We start from the raw sequence: 21,892 nt of genomic DNA on the forward strand, positions 1-21,892 counted from the left end.
GCATCCCCTGCCAGGATGTCTGCGACAGCACTGAATTCCAGAGTTCTCTGCCAGCGTGACCTTGGCAGCCACCCCAAACCTCTCCTTCAATGACAGATTTCCGCTNTAAGCTATTGGGGAGCTATTAGGGAATCACCCCATGACAACAGGGTCAGTCGGGTATTTGAAGAGGATGAGTCAGGAGAGGAAGGGAGGGCGTATTCTTCAGATTATGATACCTTGTCATAGATTGACGCCTAGAGATAGCTGTAACTCCATTTGGGAAAGTGAAAGGAGAAGGAAGCGCTGTCCGGCATCCCCTGCCAGTATGTCTGCGACAGCACTGAATTCCAGAGTTCTCTGCCAGCGTGACCTTGGCAGCCACCCCAAACCTCTCCTTCAACGACAGATTTCCGCTGCTCTCAGAGAAGGAAAGCCTGCTAGGTCTTGCACACCCACACACACACATGCACAGTGGACTCTCAGCAGGGCCCTTGGAAAACCACAAAGTTTTTGTATAGCTAACAGAATGGAAAAATCAAAGGAGGCTTTTAAAGGGAAAGGAAATCAGGAACACCACTTTAGCAATTTGTGGAAAGCAAAGCACCCCCAAGCTATGTCCTAGCAGGGTTCGTTTTCCACTGAGAGCAGAAAGACCTTTCACTGTATTGGAGAGACAGCGGAATAAGTTTCGGATTACAAACCATGTTACATTCTCACAAATTTTCCTTAACATAAAACAGAAAGAAGATGAGCTGGGATGTATGTATATGTTGTAGTAACATGCTCAGCTAAAGGAACCATTTCCAAAGGCATGTCAAGTAATCTTGACCCTCTGAATAGGGAAATTGACTAAACATTTCCTTAACGTCTGTATTTTGCATTATCTGAGATCATGGGGTGCTTTGCTGTTTTTAATATATTGCTTGAGTTCATTTTTTTTCATTTATATATATCATATGATGTATGATATGATATTTTTCGTTTATATATTTCATTTATATATATCATATGGAATATGGAATAACTTAACTCCTGCAAATTTTGGCTGAAGAATTAAGACACCAGGTTTTATCTAAAAGAAAATTACTTTTGCGTGGCCAAGTAGTTTTAAATATAGCTAATTTCAACTCTTTGAAGGTAGGCAATGTCTCGCTTATCTTTGTAATGCTAATACAATAATATTTTTAAAATGTTAATTGAACCACAAAATGAACAGATGTAAGTTCAGTCCTGAAAAACACAATCTACTATAGCTTCTCAAATCTGGCTTCTGAGATTTTATAAAAGTAGAGATTAGCACCTATAAAACCAAAACCAAGTGTTAATCTCAATTATAAATATTTCTTTGTTTTGTATAGTTTGAGAAGAAAAATCTCAAAATTTTTAAAAATAATGCTTTAAAATCCTGGAACAAAGCAGCAAAAAAAATAAAAATCGGTTTTAAATTACTATTAAAACTTACATAACACAATAATTTATTTGCAACTTTTAAATTTTACCCTGAACTCACCCAGAAAGATTTATCGATCACTTAGGCATGCAAATTTTCAAAAACAGTTGCTCAGTGGTCCCAACTTGGGCCACAGTGGAATCACCTGAGGACTTTCTAAAACTCTCCCTCCTCAGACCAGTGAAATCACAACTCAATAGGATGACAGAACAGTACCGATAGTTTTGAAGGCTTCAGTTATTCTAATGCGCAGTGAGGGTTACAACTCTTGGGATGGAAATTATAGTATTTGTACTCAGAGTTAAACTTGTTTTTAAAGAAAATATTGAATTGCTGTATTACAGGTGAGGCTTGAACTGGACCTCAATTTTCTGTAACATTAATGTCTAATCTGATCAGAAGGTGCTTGGAGTGATTGAATTAAGTCTTGTTTTCTTATGTATGGGCTTTAAATATATAGCTCATGACTGGATAATGAACCTTCTATAAAGGTGACATACCTACTTCCTCTTCAGACTTTCACAGGGAGGAACTTTAGTTGACTTTATAGTGTGTGCTGGCTAAACCAGGAGGACCTAGAAGCCTCAGACTAGCTTCAGGGCTCTCACATTTCTATCAGAATCACTGGGAATGCAGCCAGGGTTTTGATAGATCAGAAAAACCTACCATACACTCTAAAAATCTCACTGTGGAAGGTTCTTGGTAGGGGACTCGAGCTAACAGTACAGCAGTGGATTCAGCCCTAATTCAGCCTCACTATCTACAGAACTTTCACAACGTCGTAGCCTGAGAACTTGAAGTTCACGGCACTTCTTACTATGCACCTCCTAGACCTTTGGGAACACCTCAGCACAGGAGACTGTGGGCTATAGGAAAAACCCCACTAATACTAGGGTATTCTAGTATTAATTCTACAAGCTTCTGGATGTCACATTAAGAATATATTCTGTGTATAACCTAAATTTTATGTTTTGATTACTAGAGTGTCTGGAAGAATTGTTGCATTAACACCAAAAAAGATCTGAAAGAAGCTCCTTTAACTTATCCAGTTGTCTCCATCACTCCCACTGATTGAAGTATACTTTCCTCCTCCAAACAGAACTTTAATTTGACCTTACAGCAACTCCACCTGCTGGAAAAGCCACTCACACATGTTTCAGAACACATTTTTATGGGAACTATACCACCAACTTCATAGGTGTTAATTGCTTCATATTTGTAACTTTTGTTAAATAAAATTTTCACTTTGTCTTCATTTTGTTTTGTTTTTTTTAAGATTTTATTTATTTATTTATCTTTAGAGGGGAAGGAGAGAGGGAGAGAAACATCAATGAATGGTTGCCTTTCGTGCATCCCCTGCTGGGAGTTGGCCTGCAGGGAACCGACCTGCAACCCAGGCATGTGCCCTGACTGGGAATCAAACCACGATCCTCTGGTTCGCAGGCCCGCGCTCAGTCCACTGAGCTACACCAGCCAGGGCCTTCATTTTGTTTTTATTTGAGAGATGATGGTATCTGATTCTAACAATAAAAGACAGAGTTTCTATTTGGAGGGAATTTATTTTGCATATGTCTCTACATGGGCTATCTATCCACACTTGATGTACCACAGAAGAAATCAACACAGAAATCTGGGCATTGACTGGATTCTTTTTTATTAAATTCATTGAGGTGACATTGGTTAATAAGATTATAGAGATTTCAGTGTACATTTCTGTGATGCGTGATCTGTATATTGCATTGTGTGCCCACTACCCAGTCAAATCTTCTGCTATCACCATATATTTGACCTCCCTCACCCCTTACTACACTCTCACCCCCTTTCCCTCTGGTAAACACCATACTGCTATCTGTATCTATAAATTTGTTTTTCTTGTTCATTTGTTGCTTTCAGTTTATGTCCCACATATGAGTGAAATCATATGGTTAACTTTTTCTACCTGAGTCATTTCATTTGGCATAATATTCTCAAGATCTATCTTTGTTATTGCAAATGGCTGCATTTCATCTTTTCTTATGGCTGAGTAGTATGCCGTTGCTCATATGTGTCACATCTTTATCTTTATATAATCTATCAGAGGACAGTTCGGTTATTTCCATGTCTTGGCCACCTTGAATAATGCTGCAGTGAACATAGGGGTGCACATATCTTTGAGAATAAATGAATGCTTTCAAATTTTTCAAGTAGATACCCAGAAGACAGGTTGCTGGGTTACATAGTAACTCTATTCTTTATTTTTTGAGGAGCCTCCTTACTGTTTCTTACAGTTACTTACCAGTTTACGTTCCCACCAGCAGTGAGTAAGAGTTCCTATTTCTTCACAATCTCTCCAACACTTGTTTTTACCTGTCTTGTTGATAACAGCCATTTGGACATGGTGAGGTGGTATCTCATTGTCGTTTTGATTTGCATTTCCCTAATAGCTAGTGAAGTTGAACATCTTTTCATGTAACTGCTGGCCATTTGTATGCCTTTGGGGGAGAAGTATCTGTTCAGGTTCTCTGCCCGATTTTTAAATGGATTGTTTATTTGGTATTGAATTGTATGAGTTATTGATATATTTTAAATATTAACTCCTTGTCAGAGCCATTGTTTGCAAATATCTCCCATTTGAGTGGTTGCCTTTTTGTTTCATTGGCAATTTCTTTTCCTGTGCAGAGGCATTTTAGTTTGATATAGCCCCACTCATTTTTGCTTTTTGCTTTTACTTCCCTTATCTATGGGGTCAAATTCACAAAATCTTCTCTAAGACCAAGGTGTATAAGTTTAGTACCTATGCTTTTTCTATGTAATTTATTGTTTCAAGTCTAACATTTAGATTTTTTATTCACTTTGAGTTAATTTTTGTACATGGGGACAAAAAGTTGTCTAGTTTCATTCTTTTGCACGTAGCCTTTCAATTTTCCCAGTATCACTGCATTGTTTCTGGCCCTTGTTGAAATTTTCCTACATATGTGTGGGTTTATTTCTGGGCTCTCAATTCTTTGACTGGGTACTTGCACACAGAAAATAAGGTCCACATAGGGTGCTTTTCACCTTGAATCTTTGCACTCTTAAGATATTTATGTCAACTTTCAGAAATTTCCTAGAATAGACTCTAACCATGGAAGGAGACAAATTGGCAGTTTGCCTGCCAAGCATCTGTCACTAAAGACTCAATTCTGTGGTAAGTGAATGGGGTATTAATGTTCCAACTAATATATTCTCTGGAGTTAGATTTTCTGTATTCATAGTTCTATTATATCACTTTGTAGTCATGTGACTTCAAGCAACTACTGGCCATTTTTATTGTGGGTGGACTCTAAGATAAGCCCTAATAATTGCCTCCTCCTGCATTCACTTCCTTGTGTGATAGGACCTGTGAGTTGCTTATAACAAATATGAGTGGGGACCTCAACAAACTGGGATTGTTTTCTGGATCATGGGCCCCTTGTAGTACAAGTTTCCCCTGCTGGGTGTTCTAGGAACCCATCTGTAACAGTATACCGGCTGCTGTGTTTGTGAGAGGCTATGTTCTACTTCAGTGAATTTTGGGGGAAGACAATGCATTTGCCCATTTCATGATGGGCGATTTGTGAGCACCCCTGCTCACACTGCACTGAGTGTGGCAGTTTTTGATAAAAAAAAATGGCATGATTCCAGGGGGTCATATGCTCCCCCTATTCACCCAATCTTGCTCTGAGCACCTTTTTTTTGTTTGTTTCCCTGATGAAAAAAGTCCTCAAAGAGAAATGTTTTGTTGATGTAAATGAAGTGAAACAAAAAACAGCAAAGATACTAAAAGGCATGGAAATTGATGAGTTCAAAAAGTATTTTGAGCAGTGGAAAAAACCTTTTGATGGGTGTAATGCATCAAGTGGAGAGTATTTTGAAGGTGACTAAAGTTTAAACATGTAAGAATAGATACACAACATTTTATAATAAATTCTGCTTTTTTACCTCAGAGAATATGACAAAAAACTTGTCCTGTCACTTTATGATTAAACTATTTAAGATTATAATTTTCACCTTGCTTGCAGACTCATCAGGGTTTGTATGCTTTGGTAAAGCAAGTGGCCACAATAGAGAAACACACGTGGCAAAGAATTTGGGTGATCTCTGGTCAATGGCTGGTGCAGAAATGAGGCCCAAAAACCAACAATTGTCAAGGAACTGAATGCTATCAACAACCATAAGACTGGGAAGTAGGTCCTTTCTCAGTCAAGCCTTCAGATGAGACCCCCGGCCTGGCCAGCCCCTTTGCTACAGCCTTATGAGAAACCTCAAAGGAGAGGACCCAGCTAAACCAGATCAGACTCTTAATACTTAGAAACTGTGAAATAATAAATGTGTTGTTTTAAGCTGCTAAAGTTGTGGCAACTTTTTATGCAGCAATAGGTAACTAACTTACTCCTTAGGCTTAGTTCTTCATCTGTGAAATGGGCATAGTAATATATATTTCATAGGCATAAGAATAAAATGAGATCATTTATATAAACACTTAGCATTAAACACCATACCTGATACATAACAATATGGTTAATTACTGTATTCTTTTTTTAAAGATTCTATTTATTTATTATTAGAGAGAGAGGAAGGCAAGGAGAAAGAGAGGGAGAGAAACATCAATGTGCCAAAGAAACATTGATTGGTTGCCTCTCACACACCCACAACCAGGGACCTGGCCCACACAGCCCAGGACGTGCCTTGGCTGGGAACCAAACCAGTGACCTTTCACTTTGCGGGACAACACCCAACCCACTGAGCCATACTGGTCAGGGCTTATCATATTCTTAAACATTATTTTAATAGAATATATGTATTTCAAGCATTGTTTTTCTATTTTAGCATGTTCCTTCTTTAGTTAATACTATTTATTTTACATTTTGTACTTTACTATTCTAGTAATCTCTCACATAGATTCTTATCTATTTTTTAATTTTATAGTTGTTCTTAGATCACTTTTATTAAGTTTATATACTTACTTTCCATATTCTTTCTTTTATACCTACTTTTAGAAATGACAAGCAAGGGACAGGAAAAAGGAAAATATTTTTGAGGATGGTGACCCAGATAGAACGGTTGGTCACATCCCTGAATGCCCCTCCCTTCATCAGACATCTTATGTTTTTGTCTTAGACACATCTTCTGTCAACTGACACTAACCTACAAAACCATTTTAACTGTCTTTTCATTAATACAGTAAACTAGTAAATGTGAGATTAACACAGGAAAATGTAATTTTTAAATTATTTTTATTGATTTTAGAGAAACAGAGGCTAGAGCAGAGAGAGAAAGAGAGGAAAACATCAATTTGTTGTTGCACTTATTTAGGCATTCTTTGGTTGCTTGTTTCTCTGTGCCCTGGCCAGACACTGAACACACAACCTCGGTGTATCGGACGACGCTCTAACCATCTGCACTACATGGCTAGGGAAGCCTTGTTTTCAAACCTGGGGTTCTAAACATGATTGTTTTAGTACCAAAACAAATTATACTTGATCAATTTTTACATTCCTAATACAAGGTTTTTTATCGCTGGGATGGATCTCAGTGTTAGCTAGTAGACGCTCAATAAATAGTGCTTGAATAGACAAACACATCAATAAAACTGCCCCCCAAAATTAGAGCTATAAAAGATACTAAAGTAATTCTCTTTGATTTCAAACTTGTTATTTTGCTTGTTTTTTCTTTCTTTTTTTTGGGGGGGGGGGAGTGGAACAATTTTTTTCAGTCTACTCTTCAATGCAGTCCCACCAATACATAAATACATATTACTTAAGTAATAGCAGAACACTTCCTTCTAGGCTTATACTCCTCATCATTTTCCTCTTCACCCACAATCTCCCTGCCTTAAAAGAAAAAAAAATCCTCTCTGGCCCCTCGAGAGTACCAGTTACCCTTTAAAGAAAGGGACTGAGCCCTTGAGTGACACATTCTTGGTTTGTCAAAATGAGGTTGGGAAGGCTTCATGGACAATGAGAGCCATACCCCAGTTGGTGGCTGGAAAAGTTTACAAATCAAGATGTAGAAGCCCTTCTCTTTAAAGACAGGCTTCTACTGCCTCAGTGTAATCATCTTTGGGAGTTAAGGTAGATCAAGACAAGGAAGACAAAGTTGCAGCCCGTGTGGACCACTGCGTCCTGGCTTCCCCTCTGAGTTCTTTAACACCTACTGAGCTCCAGCCCCTGGGTGCTGCCTGGGTCTGGCCCTATACTCATCCATGTTGGGAAGGCTGCTCACCTCTTAGCCACCATCCTTTGCCCTAACTTGGATTTGTCTTCTACGCCTTTCCTTGGGTGCCATATTGTCTTATAACTCTTGATCCTTCTGTCCAGATTGGGTTCTTCTGCTTGTTCTCAAAGCTGTTTTTACTTCTCTCAAATCAGATGATAATCTCACTTATTATGCCCATACATCCCGGTGTCTTACATTAACTGATCAGCTACCTGCAGAGAGATGCCAAGCTATGTGTTCTCAGACTCAGTTGCTCTGCAGGTACACAGACTATAATTTGGTACTTGAACAAATTAACATATATTTAGATACAGCAGGGAAGTGATACTACACAGAAATTAAAGGTATGGTCTTTTACCACTTGCTGGCTTTGCAATTTTGGGCAAATCACTTCAGCACTCTGAGGCACATGATTTTATGCTCTATAAAATAAGAATAACAAATTATCTGCTTCATAGGAAAGCTTTAAGAATTTAGTTAGATTTTCCACATTAAAAATATTTAGCCCTAAATTATCACAACCAACATGAGATCAAAGGATGTTATCTGTGATAATAATAGCTGTTATTAATAGCTATGAAAGTTATTGTTATTATCATCTGCTCCTGTGTGTTTTGTCCTTGGAGAGTCAGAGATCTCTACCTTGTCAGGTAAGAACTCGAGGCAAAGAGCCAGATGCCTCTTTCTTCTGCCACATGCCAAAAGTCACTCCCAAGAGCCTCTTGTCCTCGGCCCATCTGATTACATTTGTATCTTGGATGTGTAAGCCTCTGTGGCTTTCCTCCCACATGCCTCAGGAGAACTGATGGAGTTGGCTAGAAATAGTAGCCTTTGCCTTCTGGCTGATTACACAGGATTTTCTGCAAAGAGGTGTGTCAAGCCCCTCATGTCTCATAAGTTTTCTTTGGCTCCCATCACTATATAGTGTTCTCTGTGGCTTTTATTTTAGCCTGTACTCCAGGGGGGAAAAAGCTATACGGTGCCAAGAATATAGATTCTGAGAGGTAGTGGGATTATGGGGACTTTCAAAGGTGTGAAACAATTGGTAATTCTTCTCTAAGGCCTGTATGTTATAGCTTATTTCTCTCCTGAAAAACAACTTCAACACCATCTCTCCGAGAGTCTCCATGAGGCCTTACCAATCCCCAGGGAAAAGGTGATCTTAAGGCAAAGGTGCTGATTTCCATAGAGAAGAGGAGTGTTTGAATTAGACAATCAAACACTGTGTTGACAGTGGTCAGGTCTTCTCTCATTGTAGAGCAATGCTTATTTCCTTGCTCCAGCTTTCTGCCAAGAACATGTTACCACATTTTTTATCCTCTGAGAGATTATCTGACAGTTTGGACAAAAGAGCATGTATTATTTGCATGCATATTTTTCCAATATTAACCCACTTTTTTGTGACCCAATAAATATTTATTGAATGAATACCTGTTATGTACCAGACTCTTTACTAAAAGCTTTGCATCTCTTATTTCATTTAATCCTAAAATACCACAAGATTGTTAACATTATTCCCACTTTACAGATGAGAAAACTGAGACTCAGCAGAGGTAGATGATTTACCAAAGAACATAATCATTGAAAAGTGGAGAGAAGTCTGTTAATAATAGTCTCTAATTTAAGCTTTTAAAAAGAAGCAAGACTCTTCTAATTTATTTTCTATAAGTATGTAGCTAGATATGCAAACAGGCAAAGACATACAACAAGTGATTTTTTCTTTTTCTTATAACCAAATATGGATTAAATATCTATATATTATATATCTGTGTATTAGATAATACATCTCAAATAGAACCGTGTGGAAAGTTACTAACCATCCCTGCCATTGGGTGCCTTTATTTGTAAAACACATGGTTACACTAGGCCAATAGCTACAAATGTTGACCTGTGATGGAGTTTGTTAAGTCTGCAGTGAAATGAGAAAAATTAGAACAGTGGATATATTTGCATAAATTTATTTATTTTATAGATCTGTTAAAGTGGTTTGTTTTTAATGAATGAGGGGAACGTTTCCCCTTTGACATCCTTGGATGGCAAAATTCAAGTATGTCTTCCATAAGAGGACCCTGATATTAAGAATACATGTGTATTTTTACTAATTCAGAAACCCAAAGGTCTGGGAACCACCATACTAGGTGATCATTAGTGTCCCTTCCAGCTCCAAAATTCTATTCTTTTGTTAAATCACAAATGATATTTAACTGATGCTATAGTAGAAAGGAAGAAGAGAAAGCATTATCATCTTTTTTCTTGTTTACTTCAGCATTTCCCCAAAGGTGTTCTGTTGAAAGAATGCCTCTAACAAGTGATCAGACAAGAAAATGAAATAAAAGGCATCCAAATCACAAAGGAGGAAACAAAACTGTCATTGTTTGCAGATGACATGGTAGTGTACATAGAAAACTCTATAGACTCCACCAAAAACCTGTTCAACCTAATAAACGAATTTGGCAAAACACTGGGTTACAAAGTCAATATTCAGAAATCAAAGGCATTTTTCTATACCAACAATAAAACAGCAGAAGCAGAAATAAAGAAAAAAGTCCCATTTGATATACCAAAAAGAAAAATAAAATACCTAGGAATAAATCTAACCAAGGAGGTTAAAGACCTGTATGCAGAAAACTACACAACACTGAAGAAAGAAATCAAGGAAGACACAAACTAATGGAAACACATACCGTGTTCATGGATTGGAAGAATTAACATCATAAAAATGTCCATACTACCCAAAGCAATTTACAGATTCAATGCAATACCTATTAAAGTACCAATGGCATATTTCACAGACATAGAACAAACACTTCAAAAATTTATATGGAGCTATAAATGACCCCGAATAGTTGCTGTAATTTTGAGAAAGAAGAACAAAGTAGGAGGGATCACAATACCTGATATCAAACTGTATTACAAGGCCACTGTAATCAAAACAGCCTGGTACTGGCATAAAAACAGGCACATAGACCAATGGAACAGAACAGAGACTCCAGAAATAAACCCAAGTCTCTATGGTCAATTAATATTTGACAAAGGGGGCAGCAACACAAAACGGAGTAAAGATAGCCTCTTCAACAAATGGTGTTGGGAGAACTGGACAGCTACATGCAAAAAATGAAACTGGAGCACCAACTTACACCATGCACAAAAATAAATTCAAGGTGGATAAGAGATTAAATATAAGCCATGACACTATTAAAGTCCTAGAGGAGAGCAATTGGCAGGAAAATCTCAGATATTTCATGCAGCAACATTTTTACTGACATGTCCCCTAGAGCAAGGGACATAAAGGAAAGAATAAACAAATGGGATCTCATCAAAATTAAAAGCTTCTGCATGGCTAAAGGAAACAGTATTAAAATAAAAAGAGAACCAACTGTATGGGAAAACATATTTGCCAACAGTACCTCAGACAAGGGTTTAATCTCCAAAATATACAAAGAACTCACACGACTCCATTCTAAGAAGACAAGCAACCCAATTAAGAAGTGGGCAAAGGACTTGAACAGACACTTCTCCAAGGAGGACATACAGAAGATCCAGAGACACATGAAAAGCTTCTCACTATGGCTAGCTATCAGAGAGATGTAAATTAAAACTACAATGAGATACCACTTCACACTGGTCAGAATGGCCATCATAAACAAATCAACCAACAACAAGTGTTGGAGAGGTTGTGGAGAAAAGGGGACCCTAGTTCACTGTTGGTGGGCTTGCAGACTAGTACAACCACTATGGAAATCAGTATGGAATTTCTCAGAAAACTAAAAATGGATCTGCCTTTTGACCCAGCAATTCCATTGCTAGGATTATAAACTAATAACCCTAAAACACCAATCCAAAAGAACCTATGCACCCCAATGTTCATAGCAGCACAATTGACAATAGCCAAGTGTTGGAAGCAACCTAGGTGCCTGTCAGTAAATGAGTGGATCCAAAAACTATGGTACATTTACACAATGAAATTCTATGCAGCAGAAAGGAAGGAGCTCCCACCCTTTGCAACAGCATGGATGGAACTGGAAAGCATTATGCTGAGCGAAATAAGCCAGGCTGTGAAAGACAAATACCATATGATCTCACCTTTAACAGAAACCTAAACAGAAACCTAAACAACAAAACAAACAAGCAAGCAAAATATGACCAAAGACACTGAAATATGGAACAGGCTGACAGTGACCAGAGGGGAGAGGGGAGGGAATTTCAGGGGAAAAAGGGGAAGGGTTTACAGGAACAAGTATAAAGGACACATGGACAAAAACTAAGGGGAGTGGAAATGTGAGGGAGGTGGGGAGGGCTGGGGATGGGCTGGGATGGAAGTAAAAGACAGAAAACTGTACTTGAACAACAATTAAAATAAATTTTTAAAAACAATATGAATCATACCCTGTTTTCACTTACACAATAAAGAATATTATTTTTAAATATATTTTAAAAAGATATCATAGCTATTCCACTAGAAAAGCAGTCCCAAATGAGNTGATCTCACCTTTAACAGAAACCTAAACAGAAACCTAAACAACAAAACAAACAAGCAAGCAAAATATGACCAAAGACACTGAAATATGGAACAGGCTGACAGTGACCAGAGGGGAGAGGGGAGGGAATTTCAGGGGAAAAAGGGGAAGGATTTACAGGAACAAGTATAAAGGACACATGGACAAAAACTAAGGGGGGTGGAAATGTGAGGGAGGTGGGGAGGGCTGGGGATGGGCTGGGATGGAAGTAAAAGACAGAAAACTGTACTTGAACAACAATTAAAATAAATTTTTAAAAAGAATATGAATCATACCCTGTTTTCACTTACACAATAAAGAATATTATTTTTAAATATATTTTAAAAAGATATCATAGCTATTCCACTAGAAAAGCAGTCTTAGGCAAATGAGTTTGGGAAACAATAGGTTTAAAAACTTGGACAGGTTTCTTAACTACAGTTCTCAGAAGCTGTAAAATCCCCAGGTTCACTGTGACTCTCCAGAAGCAGACAAAGCAGCAGCGCTTCCCCAGTCACCAGAAGAGAGCAGATGCCGGGGCGATCCACTGTGAGGGCGGTACACGCCCCTGAGATAAATTTGAGAAAGGCAACTTGAGCTAAAAGAAAGTTTCTCAGTAGCTTTCACAGTAAAGAAAAAATACAGCATTACAGACAAGGAGACTTCCTTTTATTCTATATTACCAGAATGATGGATATTTTCAGGAAGTGCAAAAGAAGCCTGAATAAAAATACTCTGGATTAAAGTGTAACAGAATAACCAAAGATTTCATGGCTGTTTCGACAACTTTTTTTTAAAGCCGTAACAAAGAAAGGAAAGCAATGTCAAGAGATGCATATCCAGTGATTGCAACACGGTAATTAAAGCACTTGGAACTTACAGAAGTCTGCAGTAAGAAAATTGCGGCTACCATCTCTGCCCAGTGAGTACAAGGCAAAATAAACCAAGGTAAGAAATCGAGCCTGAGAAAACTCCCAGGTTCCTCTCAAACTGTATGTCCTTATTAAATATTTCAGCACCAGGAACAATTAATTCTGAAGGTTTGTGGCTCATAATTGATTGATTGAAACACTTCTACTATGATCAAAGAACAAAATTCTTGACAGAAAATAAAAATCTAATAGTGTGTACTTGCTTTTATTTTCCTTTGCATAATTATCCAATCAGAGTTGATAAGGTTTACTTTGCCCTTTTTGGTTTCTTTTTACGTGATCATGTAAAATATCAATTAGCCAAATCCTTCAGCCATCACAGATTCCAGATTCAACTTTCATGTAACACACTCAGGAGACAATTTTCACTTGGGACAAGATGATCTGGGAGTATACTATCCACAGGGGGGACCTGGGAAGGGTCTTTTGGATATTCAGACACTCACAATCTTTCTCTCTGATTGTATACACACCCAGGTTTTTGACAAGCCTGTTGCTGTGCATTACCTCCAGTATTTTCCATGATCCCTATATGGTAAGTTTCAGCCTGTTTTTCCTAATCCTGCTGACTACAGCAGTCCGCAGCCGAAAAAGCCTTCTCAGACCTGGAGTTGGCTTAGAAAAGTGCCTTTGCCAAGGTACAAAAAAGCACATGTAACATTTATATTCAAAGACAGAAGAGAGAAAAGCTCTTGTTTGGGTGCTGATGGGCTTAAAAGATTGCTTTTAGGGTCTAAATTTCAAATTTTTTATTTTTTTCTGATGACATTTGTAAACAAAATACCAACACTAAAATGAGATCACTTTAGCCAGGAAAGGGGGGAGTGTCCTGCCCAGCAGATGAAACCCTCGTCAAACTCCACTGGAGCAAAGCATCTCTGTGAAGTAGCACATGACCCTACACACCGTTCCTAGAATCCTGCATGGCCTGAGTTAACAGTGGGGGTGGGCTTTACACCAAAGTGTCAAGAATTAGCTTCTGTAAAACCTTAAGATAGTACTGGTTTAGTCTCTGGAAAGGGGGATAAAAACACCAAGCAACTCTTTTTAACATGACTCCAATACCCACCTATACAATTTGATCCAATATACAAATACTGTAGTTTGAAACTATATCATTCAAGCTTCTGTGAAACATCTGCTGAACCTAATAGTTGATTTTCATTTTTGTAATAAAGAGATCCAAATAAAAAGTACATCACAGTGGGGAAAAGAAAAGTAAAGTTTAAGTAACACCTTCACACATTTGAACTTTGACTCTCCACCATGTAACTCTATTACCCCCATCTGGTAAAGCAGATCCCATTTAACATCAACATTTAAAAACAAGCATCTCAAAATTACTTTTGAAAACACAAAACATCAGAGCTACTTGCCTTTTGGCAATTTCTGTGCATTTCCCAGGGCTAGCGCAATACTCCCACAGAGAAGTAGACACCCCAAGCTGGAGAGCATGTTGCATTTGCCACCTCACACGGGGACTGATGCTGGTGGGTGTCCCGCAGCTCTGGAGCTGCATTTAAGTGGACTGTCTCCCAGTGACAGGCGGGCGGCTGCACTGAGCTCTGCCGTGGGCTTACTCACAGGGGGTGGAGACAGAATGACATCACACCCTTTCTCACACACATACCAAAAAAAAAAAAAAGCACAACAGCGAAAACATATCATAATATTTCCTGCTAGATTAGAACTGTCTGTGTCTTTCTCTGTGATATAAAAATCAAACTTATGGTCAATCTATATTTATGAAAGAAAATGTATTTAGGCAATTTTGAAACATTGTTTGAGCTATTCTAAAAAAAAAAAAATCCAGAAAAGACCTACTTAAAACCATTGGAATGTTGAAAATATAAAATAAAACCTTATTAGGAAGAAAACTGTTTTTAATTATCTAGTACACTAATCCAATTCTTCTTTTAAATGGGAGTAAACTCATAAAAAATATACTTTGAACCATTCTAAAGTTCCACTATTATGAGAAACATTCAAGAGTAAATAGTAGGCTATGTAGCTATTCATTTTACATGTATACATATACACACAGAGAATTGTATAATACAGATACTCTATCCAGTAGATGTAGAGACATAGTAAATTCACTGTCACTGACTATGTGCAGCTCTGGGCCATGTTCTGTAACAGTATTTTTGCCTACATTATGCCGTGCAGTGGCTGTGTAGGAGATACCGTGTGATCCCTATGTTACTGGTGAGAAAAACTGAAGCTTAGACAGGTTGACTGTCCTGACAAAGCCAGGGCACTCTAACGGTTGATCATTTGGACGGGCTTTGGTTGGAATAGAACTGACCAGAGTTTAAATCTATATGCTGTGTGCCTTTGAACAAGTTTCTTCATCCATAGTTCATTGCTTACAGTTACCTGCTTGCTGCATGCCAGACAGTGATCTGACCAGTTCACATATATTAAAACCTTTGTTCCTCAAAATAACCTACAAGGCAGTCTGTTAGCCTACAAATCTGTTGTTGTCACCACCTCTACTTCATAGGTAAAAATCACTGGACATGGAGACGTTAAGAGACAGGCACAAGGTCACAGTTTTAGTAAGCAACAGAGACAGCACCTCAATCAGGCAATTTAACCCAGCACTCTTGATCACTAAACTTTAAGTTCTAAAGTAGAGATAAGAGTACCAATTTTATAAATTTGCTAGCAGAATTTTTTAGATAGTACTAACCATAGTACCTGGCCCACAGGAAGCATTTAATAAACAACAGTCACTGAAAACAGCAATAATAAATCCCCCCATTAGACAGAACTGCGGTTCTAACGCAGGTGCTTCCACCTCTGACATTTGTGTGTGCCCGCTGTCCCCTATGCCACATGACCTGGAACACAGGCATTGCTGGAATGGCTGGGCTGGTAAATCACTTTAACTGTTGTCCGTACATTTACATCGACTCTGAAAACAGGGTTGCTGTAGCTGAGGGAAATGAAATTTCCCTGGTCAAATGAAATTCTGGTCAAAAAACTCACCAAAGAAAAAAGAAAAATTGAAAAGACAGCCCCGTCTTCCAAATAAAGCGTGAGAAGGCACATTGTTAAAGTCATTCAGGGCTGGCCCAGTGTAAGCTTTCACCGTAGGAATGTTCTGGCACCGGCCGCTGAGGGGATTGGGTTATTTAATGGGTCTTTTTCATCTCTAATTTTTTTACTTGACTAGGCAGCTCTCTCAAACCCGAGTTTGGACATTCATCCAGCTGGCACTGTGGGTCTGCTCCTATATGCCATCGCCATTAAGTTGAACCGGTGAGGCCACTGTGTTAGGAGAAATGACAGGTTTCTGGGGAAGGGAGGGTAAATAACCCAGCAGAAATAGTGAAAAGAAGGCTGGTTCTTCAAAACAGTGTGAGGGGCTGGTCCGAAGGTTAGGTAATGGAATTATGGGATCAGTCTCTGCTTGGCCTGCAGGCTACATTAGCAATCATTATTTTCAGTTTGAAACTGTCTGGGAGCTAATTAAATAAAGGCTAATCTCCAGTTATTTTGCCAGAAAAAGATGGTTTATTACCTTAGGACAGTGAAGACATTGAGAAGCTTGGAGCTCTCCTTAGACCAGGGAGGGCACATTGGAAAGAAACAGACAGCATCAGAGGAGACATCTCACCTTCTCAGGGAACAAAATGCTTCCTGTCATGTCCGAGTCCCAGCCCAAACAGGAGGTGGACAAATACCCCAGAGGAACTCCAAGTGCTGTGCTACATGGAAGAAAACTTCAGAGCTGTGGTCATGTAATCATTAGAGGCCCGAAGGCCATCTTCAGGCAAGAATTTCCCTCTGACTGTGGGTACACTGGAGACGCACGGTGAGGCCTCTCAGTTGTCACAGCAGAATGCCGCAAATGCTAGCCCTAAGCCCTGGTTCAAGTGCCGCTCATGTCTGTATTTATCTGGAAATACAGAAATATAAGGGTCCATTGCCTGTGAGATTATAGACTTAACCAATATCTGTTTTACACATTTATTCAAATTCATAGAATGCATAGCACTGAAAGTGAACTGTATAGAAAAATACAGACCCTGGATGACAACCATGTGTCGATTTAGGCTCATGAACCACACCACTCTGGTAGGAATGTGGTAATGGGAAGGGCGGAGGGTGATGGTCCATCTCCACACACGTGGGGCCAGGGAGTAGGTATATGAGAAACCTCTATCTTCTGTGAATTTGCTGTGAACCTAAAACTGCTGTGATAGGTGTTGTGACTTTAAAGTAGACATAATGCCTTTTACTTTTCCTATCTGTAATGCTGAGATGAAAAAGTCATGTATTTCAAAGGGCCTTTTTGAGAATTAAATGTGGTACGACATGGTTAAAGAACAATAATCTTATTTTGAAACACTGTTTTCATAAATTGAAAAATAAAAATAGACTTAACTGCGATATTTTTAAAATTCTATTTTAAAAATCTTGATGAGAGAATATTTAGGAAGAACTGCCAAAAAGAACATATAAAATATATGTATATATTCTTTATTCTGTGAAGGTAGGAACCATGCATGGCTGTTTTTGTCTATCGCGGTACCGAGTGCATGTGACAAGAATGCAGTAAGTATGATGAGTAAGTAAGGGCTTCCAGTGAAGCACAAGTCATCAATTCCTCCAGAGAGTCTAAGGGTTAGCCCTGAATCCACCCAGAGAAAGCTACGGCGTGACTGGCTTGTACAGTTGTTGGGAGACAATTCTCCAAGTGTCCCTCACAGTTCCGTACATCTAATGAGATGAGGCATTGTTCCCTGTGCTCCAGGTTCCCTGTGCTCCAGGCTATTTTTTCAAGAATGTTTTTATAGAAAAGAGCCTTGGAAGATAGAAGTTTGTTTAGTGTCCCAAATAATAAAGTTTCCCTCTGGAGCAAAGAGAATACACGCTCACTTCCTATTATCAAAGACTCAAGGTCCCTCAGCTCAGGGCTGCTTGCCTACAATGCAACCTATGGCATGTATAAATGTCACCTGTACCTCCTTGGGCTGCCCTAGGGAATGGGGGCTCCTAGAATTGGCACAAGTGCTAATACTGAGGCTATTGCTATTGCTATGAGTAAATAAACAGTCCTTTGTCTTTGACCCAGAAGTGTTGTGTCTCCTGCCAGCATCCATGTACCGTGCATGTGAGCTTGCACGTACAGTGAAATCTCAACCTTTCATATAGCTTCACAACAAGACTGGCTCATTCCAAAATATTTTATTAGATAATCCTTTTATTAGATAATCCAAAATATTTTATTAGATAATGCAGGCCATCACCTGCATTCAAGGCCACTATAACAATCAGCCATGAAGCTCTATTTGTGCATGGGGAGAGTGTTGCTAGGCATTGCTTATTTAAATCATATAGAATCCTCTTTATAAAAACTCTAGAAAAAAACTTTAACTGTTCTTTATGTGAAAAAAGTTTGTAATTTTTTCTGAGCAACTATATTTATTTTGTGACATCATAACCAGTTTTCTCATTCTGTACTGACTGCTGGAAAACCAGAGCCAAACGTGTCCCCCACCCAAACTAAGTGTATAGCTCTTTGTGCTGTGCATGTGTTGGCATCATTCCTGGCTTTATTTTCCATCCCCACCCTAATTTTTTGCTTACTTTACTTGGAGTCCTAATTTATATGGTTTTCGTAAGTTGCTTTTATTTTTCCCTTTCTGGAAAAGGGTGAGTTTGTTTTTGAAAAACAAACTCCAAACACAGGAGCAGTGTCAAATATGCATTAAATGTGTAAAGTGGGAGTCTGTGAACCTGTTCTCTGCTTTCTCTTTTTACACAACAGTAGAGACTGGTGGAATTTTGGTAAAATGATTGTATAGCATTGTTCCTATTTTTTAATGAAACACAGCCAATTTTATTCCAATTTTCCAAAATTTATACTCAATATGTTGTTTCTAAAATGTATCTCACCCTTTATTTAATGGCTTCATTATTTCATTTGTCTTTTATGTTTGTTTTTTTTTTTTTGTCTTTTCTTTATAGTCCTTTGGTAGCAGCCAGAATCTTGAGTTGCTCAGTTAGGAGCCTCTAACCTACTATTGTGATCAAGTTTCTTCTCAACATTCACGGCCTCCATCTGGCCTCCAAATGAAAGGCTTTTGCTGATAGAGTGAAACTGCATTGTTACCCATAACTGCATGACCTAACTTATAATCAATCTTGGCATCTAGTCTCTCATTTCTAATCCACCTTTCAGCTTCATCTGGAGTCATGCTCAGTTGATCTGCCAACACATTAGTGCTGATACGCTGGTGGATGCAACCAAAAGCCTCAAGAAAGCCTCAGGAAGAGATAAGCATTTTCAATAAAATCCTCAAGACAAGCTGCCAAGAAGTCATTCACAAGCACAGATTCACATTCCCTCAGCTTTTTCTGAGCCCCATCAAAGTCAAAGTTAACATATAAACATTCAGCAAACTCTGTAATTGGGTCTTTATATAAGACTCCTGTTGAACAACTTTGATGAGATCTTTCAGCATCTGCTGGGAGTTTTGAATGCCTTTGTTTGTTATGACCACTGTAGTCAAATAGTGATGAATATGTGGACACACCATCTGAAGATACTGTGGCTGATAAAGGAAGACATCAATAATATTATCACACCGTGTGGGGTGGTGGAAGAAAACAGAGACCAGTGAATGAGCCGTATTTGCTGCTGAAGAGACTTGAGTGGAGAACTCACAGAATTATTATGTATGGTCTCATTTCACTGCATAAGGTCTTCCACGGCTGCACCACAATTCTGCGTTAAGATTTCAGAGACCAGTTTCCCCAGAGTGAACTGAAGAATTTCTATCTGTTGCTGAAATCAACTCTCTGAGGGAGTAAAAGTACTCTGCTGCTCCAGATTCATTCCCACATTCATGTTGGAATTTTGCATACTGGTAGAGTGTATCTAAATATTCCTGCTTAAAACCATGCTGGTCTGCAAGGTGGTGAAACAGCATCTGACCATCCCTGGTTGACTGCATTTTCCTGGTAGTTTCTGGGTCTTCAAACACCTTCACAGTTGGTTCTGCTCATGCCTGAAGCCGTTTCAGTTGTGCAATTATTGTGGTTCTTTTTTCTTTCAAAGCATGAGGAATACTACCTGAATAAAGATTTTTCTATACACCCACAGCAAAGTCTACTATGTTGGCATCACTAAGAAGATCCATTTTTCCTTGTAAAAATTCTTTTTCATTATATATCTTCTTTACAGAGAGAAGCTCAAGCAACAGAAAGACTAGGTGCCCATCTAAAAAGTGTGGGACATGAGTAGTCAACTTGTATTCCACTATCATGCCAAAGTTATAAAAAAAACAGCATTATTTCTTTATTTATTTTTGCTTTGGGAAACTAGGTAAAAGGTGGGAGGAATCCAGAACACTACTCTAAGTAAGTGCATATTTTTAAGCCATTGCACATTTGATTTTTTAATTGTTCTATGTTAATTCCATTATTTCACATGAGTCTTCCACTAAAACTCATAAGTCTTTCAAAGCTTGGGCATAAATTCTGTGCCCTCACTTTACTTATCAGTTCTCATTTCTTAGTCTCTAATATTTAATCTCCTGTTGCTAAAAGATTTAAAAAGGTTTTATACCTACAATTAATAATATCCAAATATATGCTGGGGTTTTCTAGAAGATGCTAATAAAATAATTTTTATTATGACACTTATTTGAAAGGGGAAATACAGTGTTCCATGTTTTCAACCCAAATGTTGTTTCTGTAGTTAACACAGTGAATGAGACCCTTTATCCAACTGGACCAGTATCCTGCTCTAATGGGGATACACTGGACTAGAGCATGGAGTTCGCTTCCATGTTGCTTTTTATATGGCACAGGAAGTATGCCCCATAAATGTCTAAGTGACACTTGCAGATCAATCTGCAGTCAGTCTACAGGTATCTTGGCCTCTAGATTTTGGGCTTTCTAACTTTAAGGTAATTAGCAACTTATGCTATGAGAGTACAAAAAAATCCTTTATTTTCTGTCAGGGTGGAAACATGCTTCTCTAAAACCTAACTTACACATCTCTGAGCTGTAAGACTCAGCTTCCTTGTTTCGTCTAAATTCTTCTTTCTTTGCAGGTGGAAGGTGCACAAGCCTATCTCCTACCTTAGCTTCAAATAATGCATAAATTGAGGGATTCAAGTGTTCAATGGGAAATATAAGCTAATAAACCAGAAGAGGGACTCTGAACAGGGAGGTATGTCAGAAGGGGTCTTGAAAATAGGCAACAGCATCAGGGAGCCCAAGAACAGGAGGAATGCAAGGAGGGAGCAGGTGGGTGGGACAAATAGGAAGATGGTGGTCCTGGGAATATACGCTAGAGGAGCTTTGCCAGCAGGCTCACTTTTATACATGCCTGCATGTGGCATATGGCCTTATGTATTTAAAGGCTGGGATGGAATAGCCATGGTCAGGGTCTCCTAAAAAACAGAAGCTATATCTTTTTAGTTTGCTACTTAATGGAAGTGATATTTCTCTCGATACGTCCCAACTCCATTGCATTGTTTTGGGGTGTGACAGCCAGACTGCAAGCAGAGTTAACGAAATACTTTAACAACACTGCAAAATTGAGATTGAGAATTACGCCATTTAATAATGTCTCTAATGAGAGAATAAACAAAAATAAGGAAACAAAAAAGGATGCTTTTGAAGGAAATTTAGGGCACATCTCTGTCACAAGATAGGCCTTTGTGGGCGCTTTTGGCTATAGCCACAGACTGCACTGAAGTATAGAATAGCATTCCAAAGGGAAGGACACATTCCACTCCAATTAGAAAAATATACCCTGATACAAAAGTGAAAGATGTAGTCAACGGGTC

General features: G+C 38.6%; 1 protein-coding gene and 1 pseudogene across 5 annotated transcripts in view; both read right to left on the reverse strand.

Annotated features, from left to right (window-relative positions):
• ABI3BP (ABI family member 3 binding protein) overlaps positions 1-14,640 on the reverse strand; it is a 255,288-nt gene extending 240,648 nt beyond the window's left edge. For all 5 annotated transcript variants that reach the window (XM_037058952.1, XM_037058953.1, XM_037058951.1 and 2 more), the window contains exon 1: positions 14,453-14,640. In XM_037058952.1, coding sequence (XP_036914847.1) covers positions 14,453-14,531 — 79 coding nt within the window. In that variant the 5' untranslated portion in view covers positions 14,532-14,640. The remainder of the gene's footprint in view (positions 1-14,452) is intronic.
• Positions 14,641-18,931: 4,291 nt separating this feature from the next.
• LOC118995730 (eukaryotic translation initiation factor 3 subunit E-like) lies at positions 18,932-20,359 on the reverse strand (annotated as a pseudogene).
• Positions 20,360-21,892: the final 1,533 nt, after the last annotated feature.

The sequence above is a fragment of the Sturnira hondurensis genome, unplaced genomic scaffold, assembly GCF_014824575.4.
Source record: "Sturnira hondurensis isolate 20B ecotype Veracruz unplaced genomic scaffold, ASM1482457v3 Scaffold0010428, whole genome shotgun sequence".
In the NCBI taxonomy this organism is placed as follows: Eukaryota; Metazoa; Chordata; class Mammalia; order Chiroptera; family Phyllostomidae; genus Sturnira; species Sturnira hondurensis.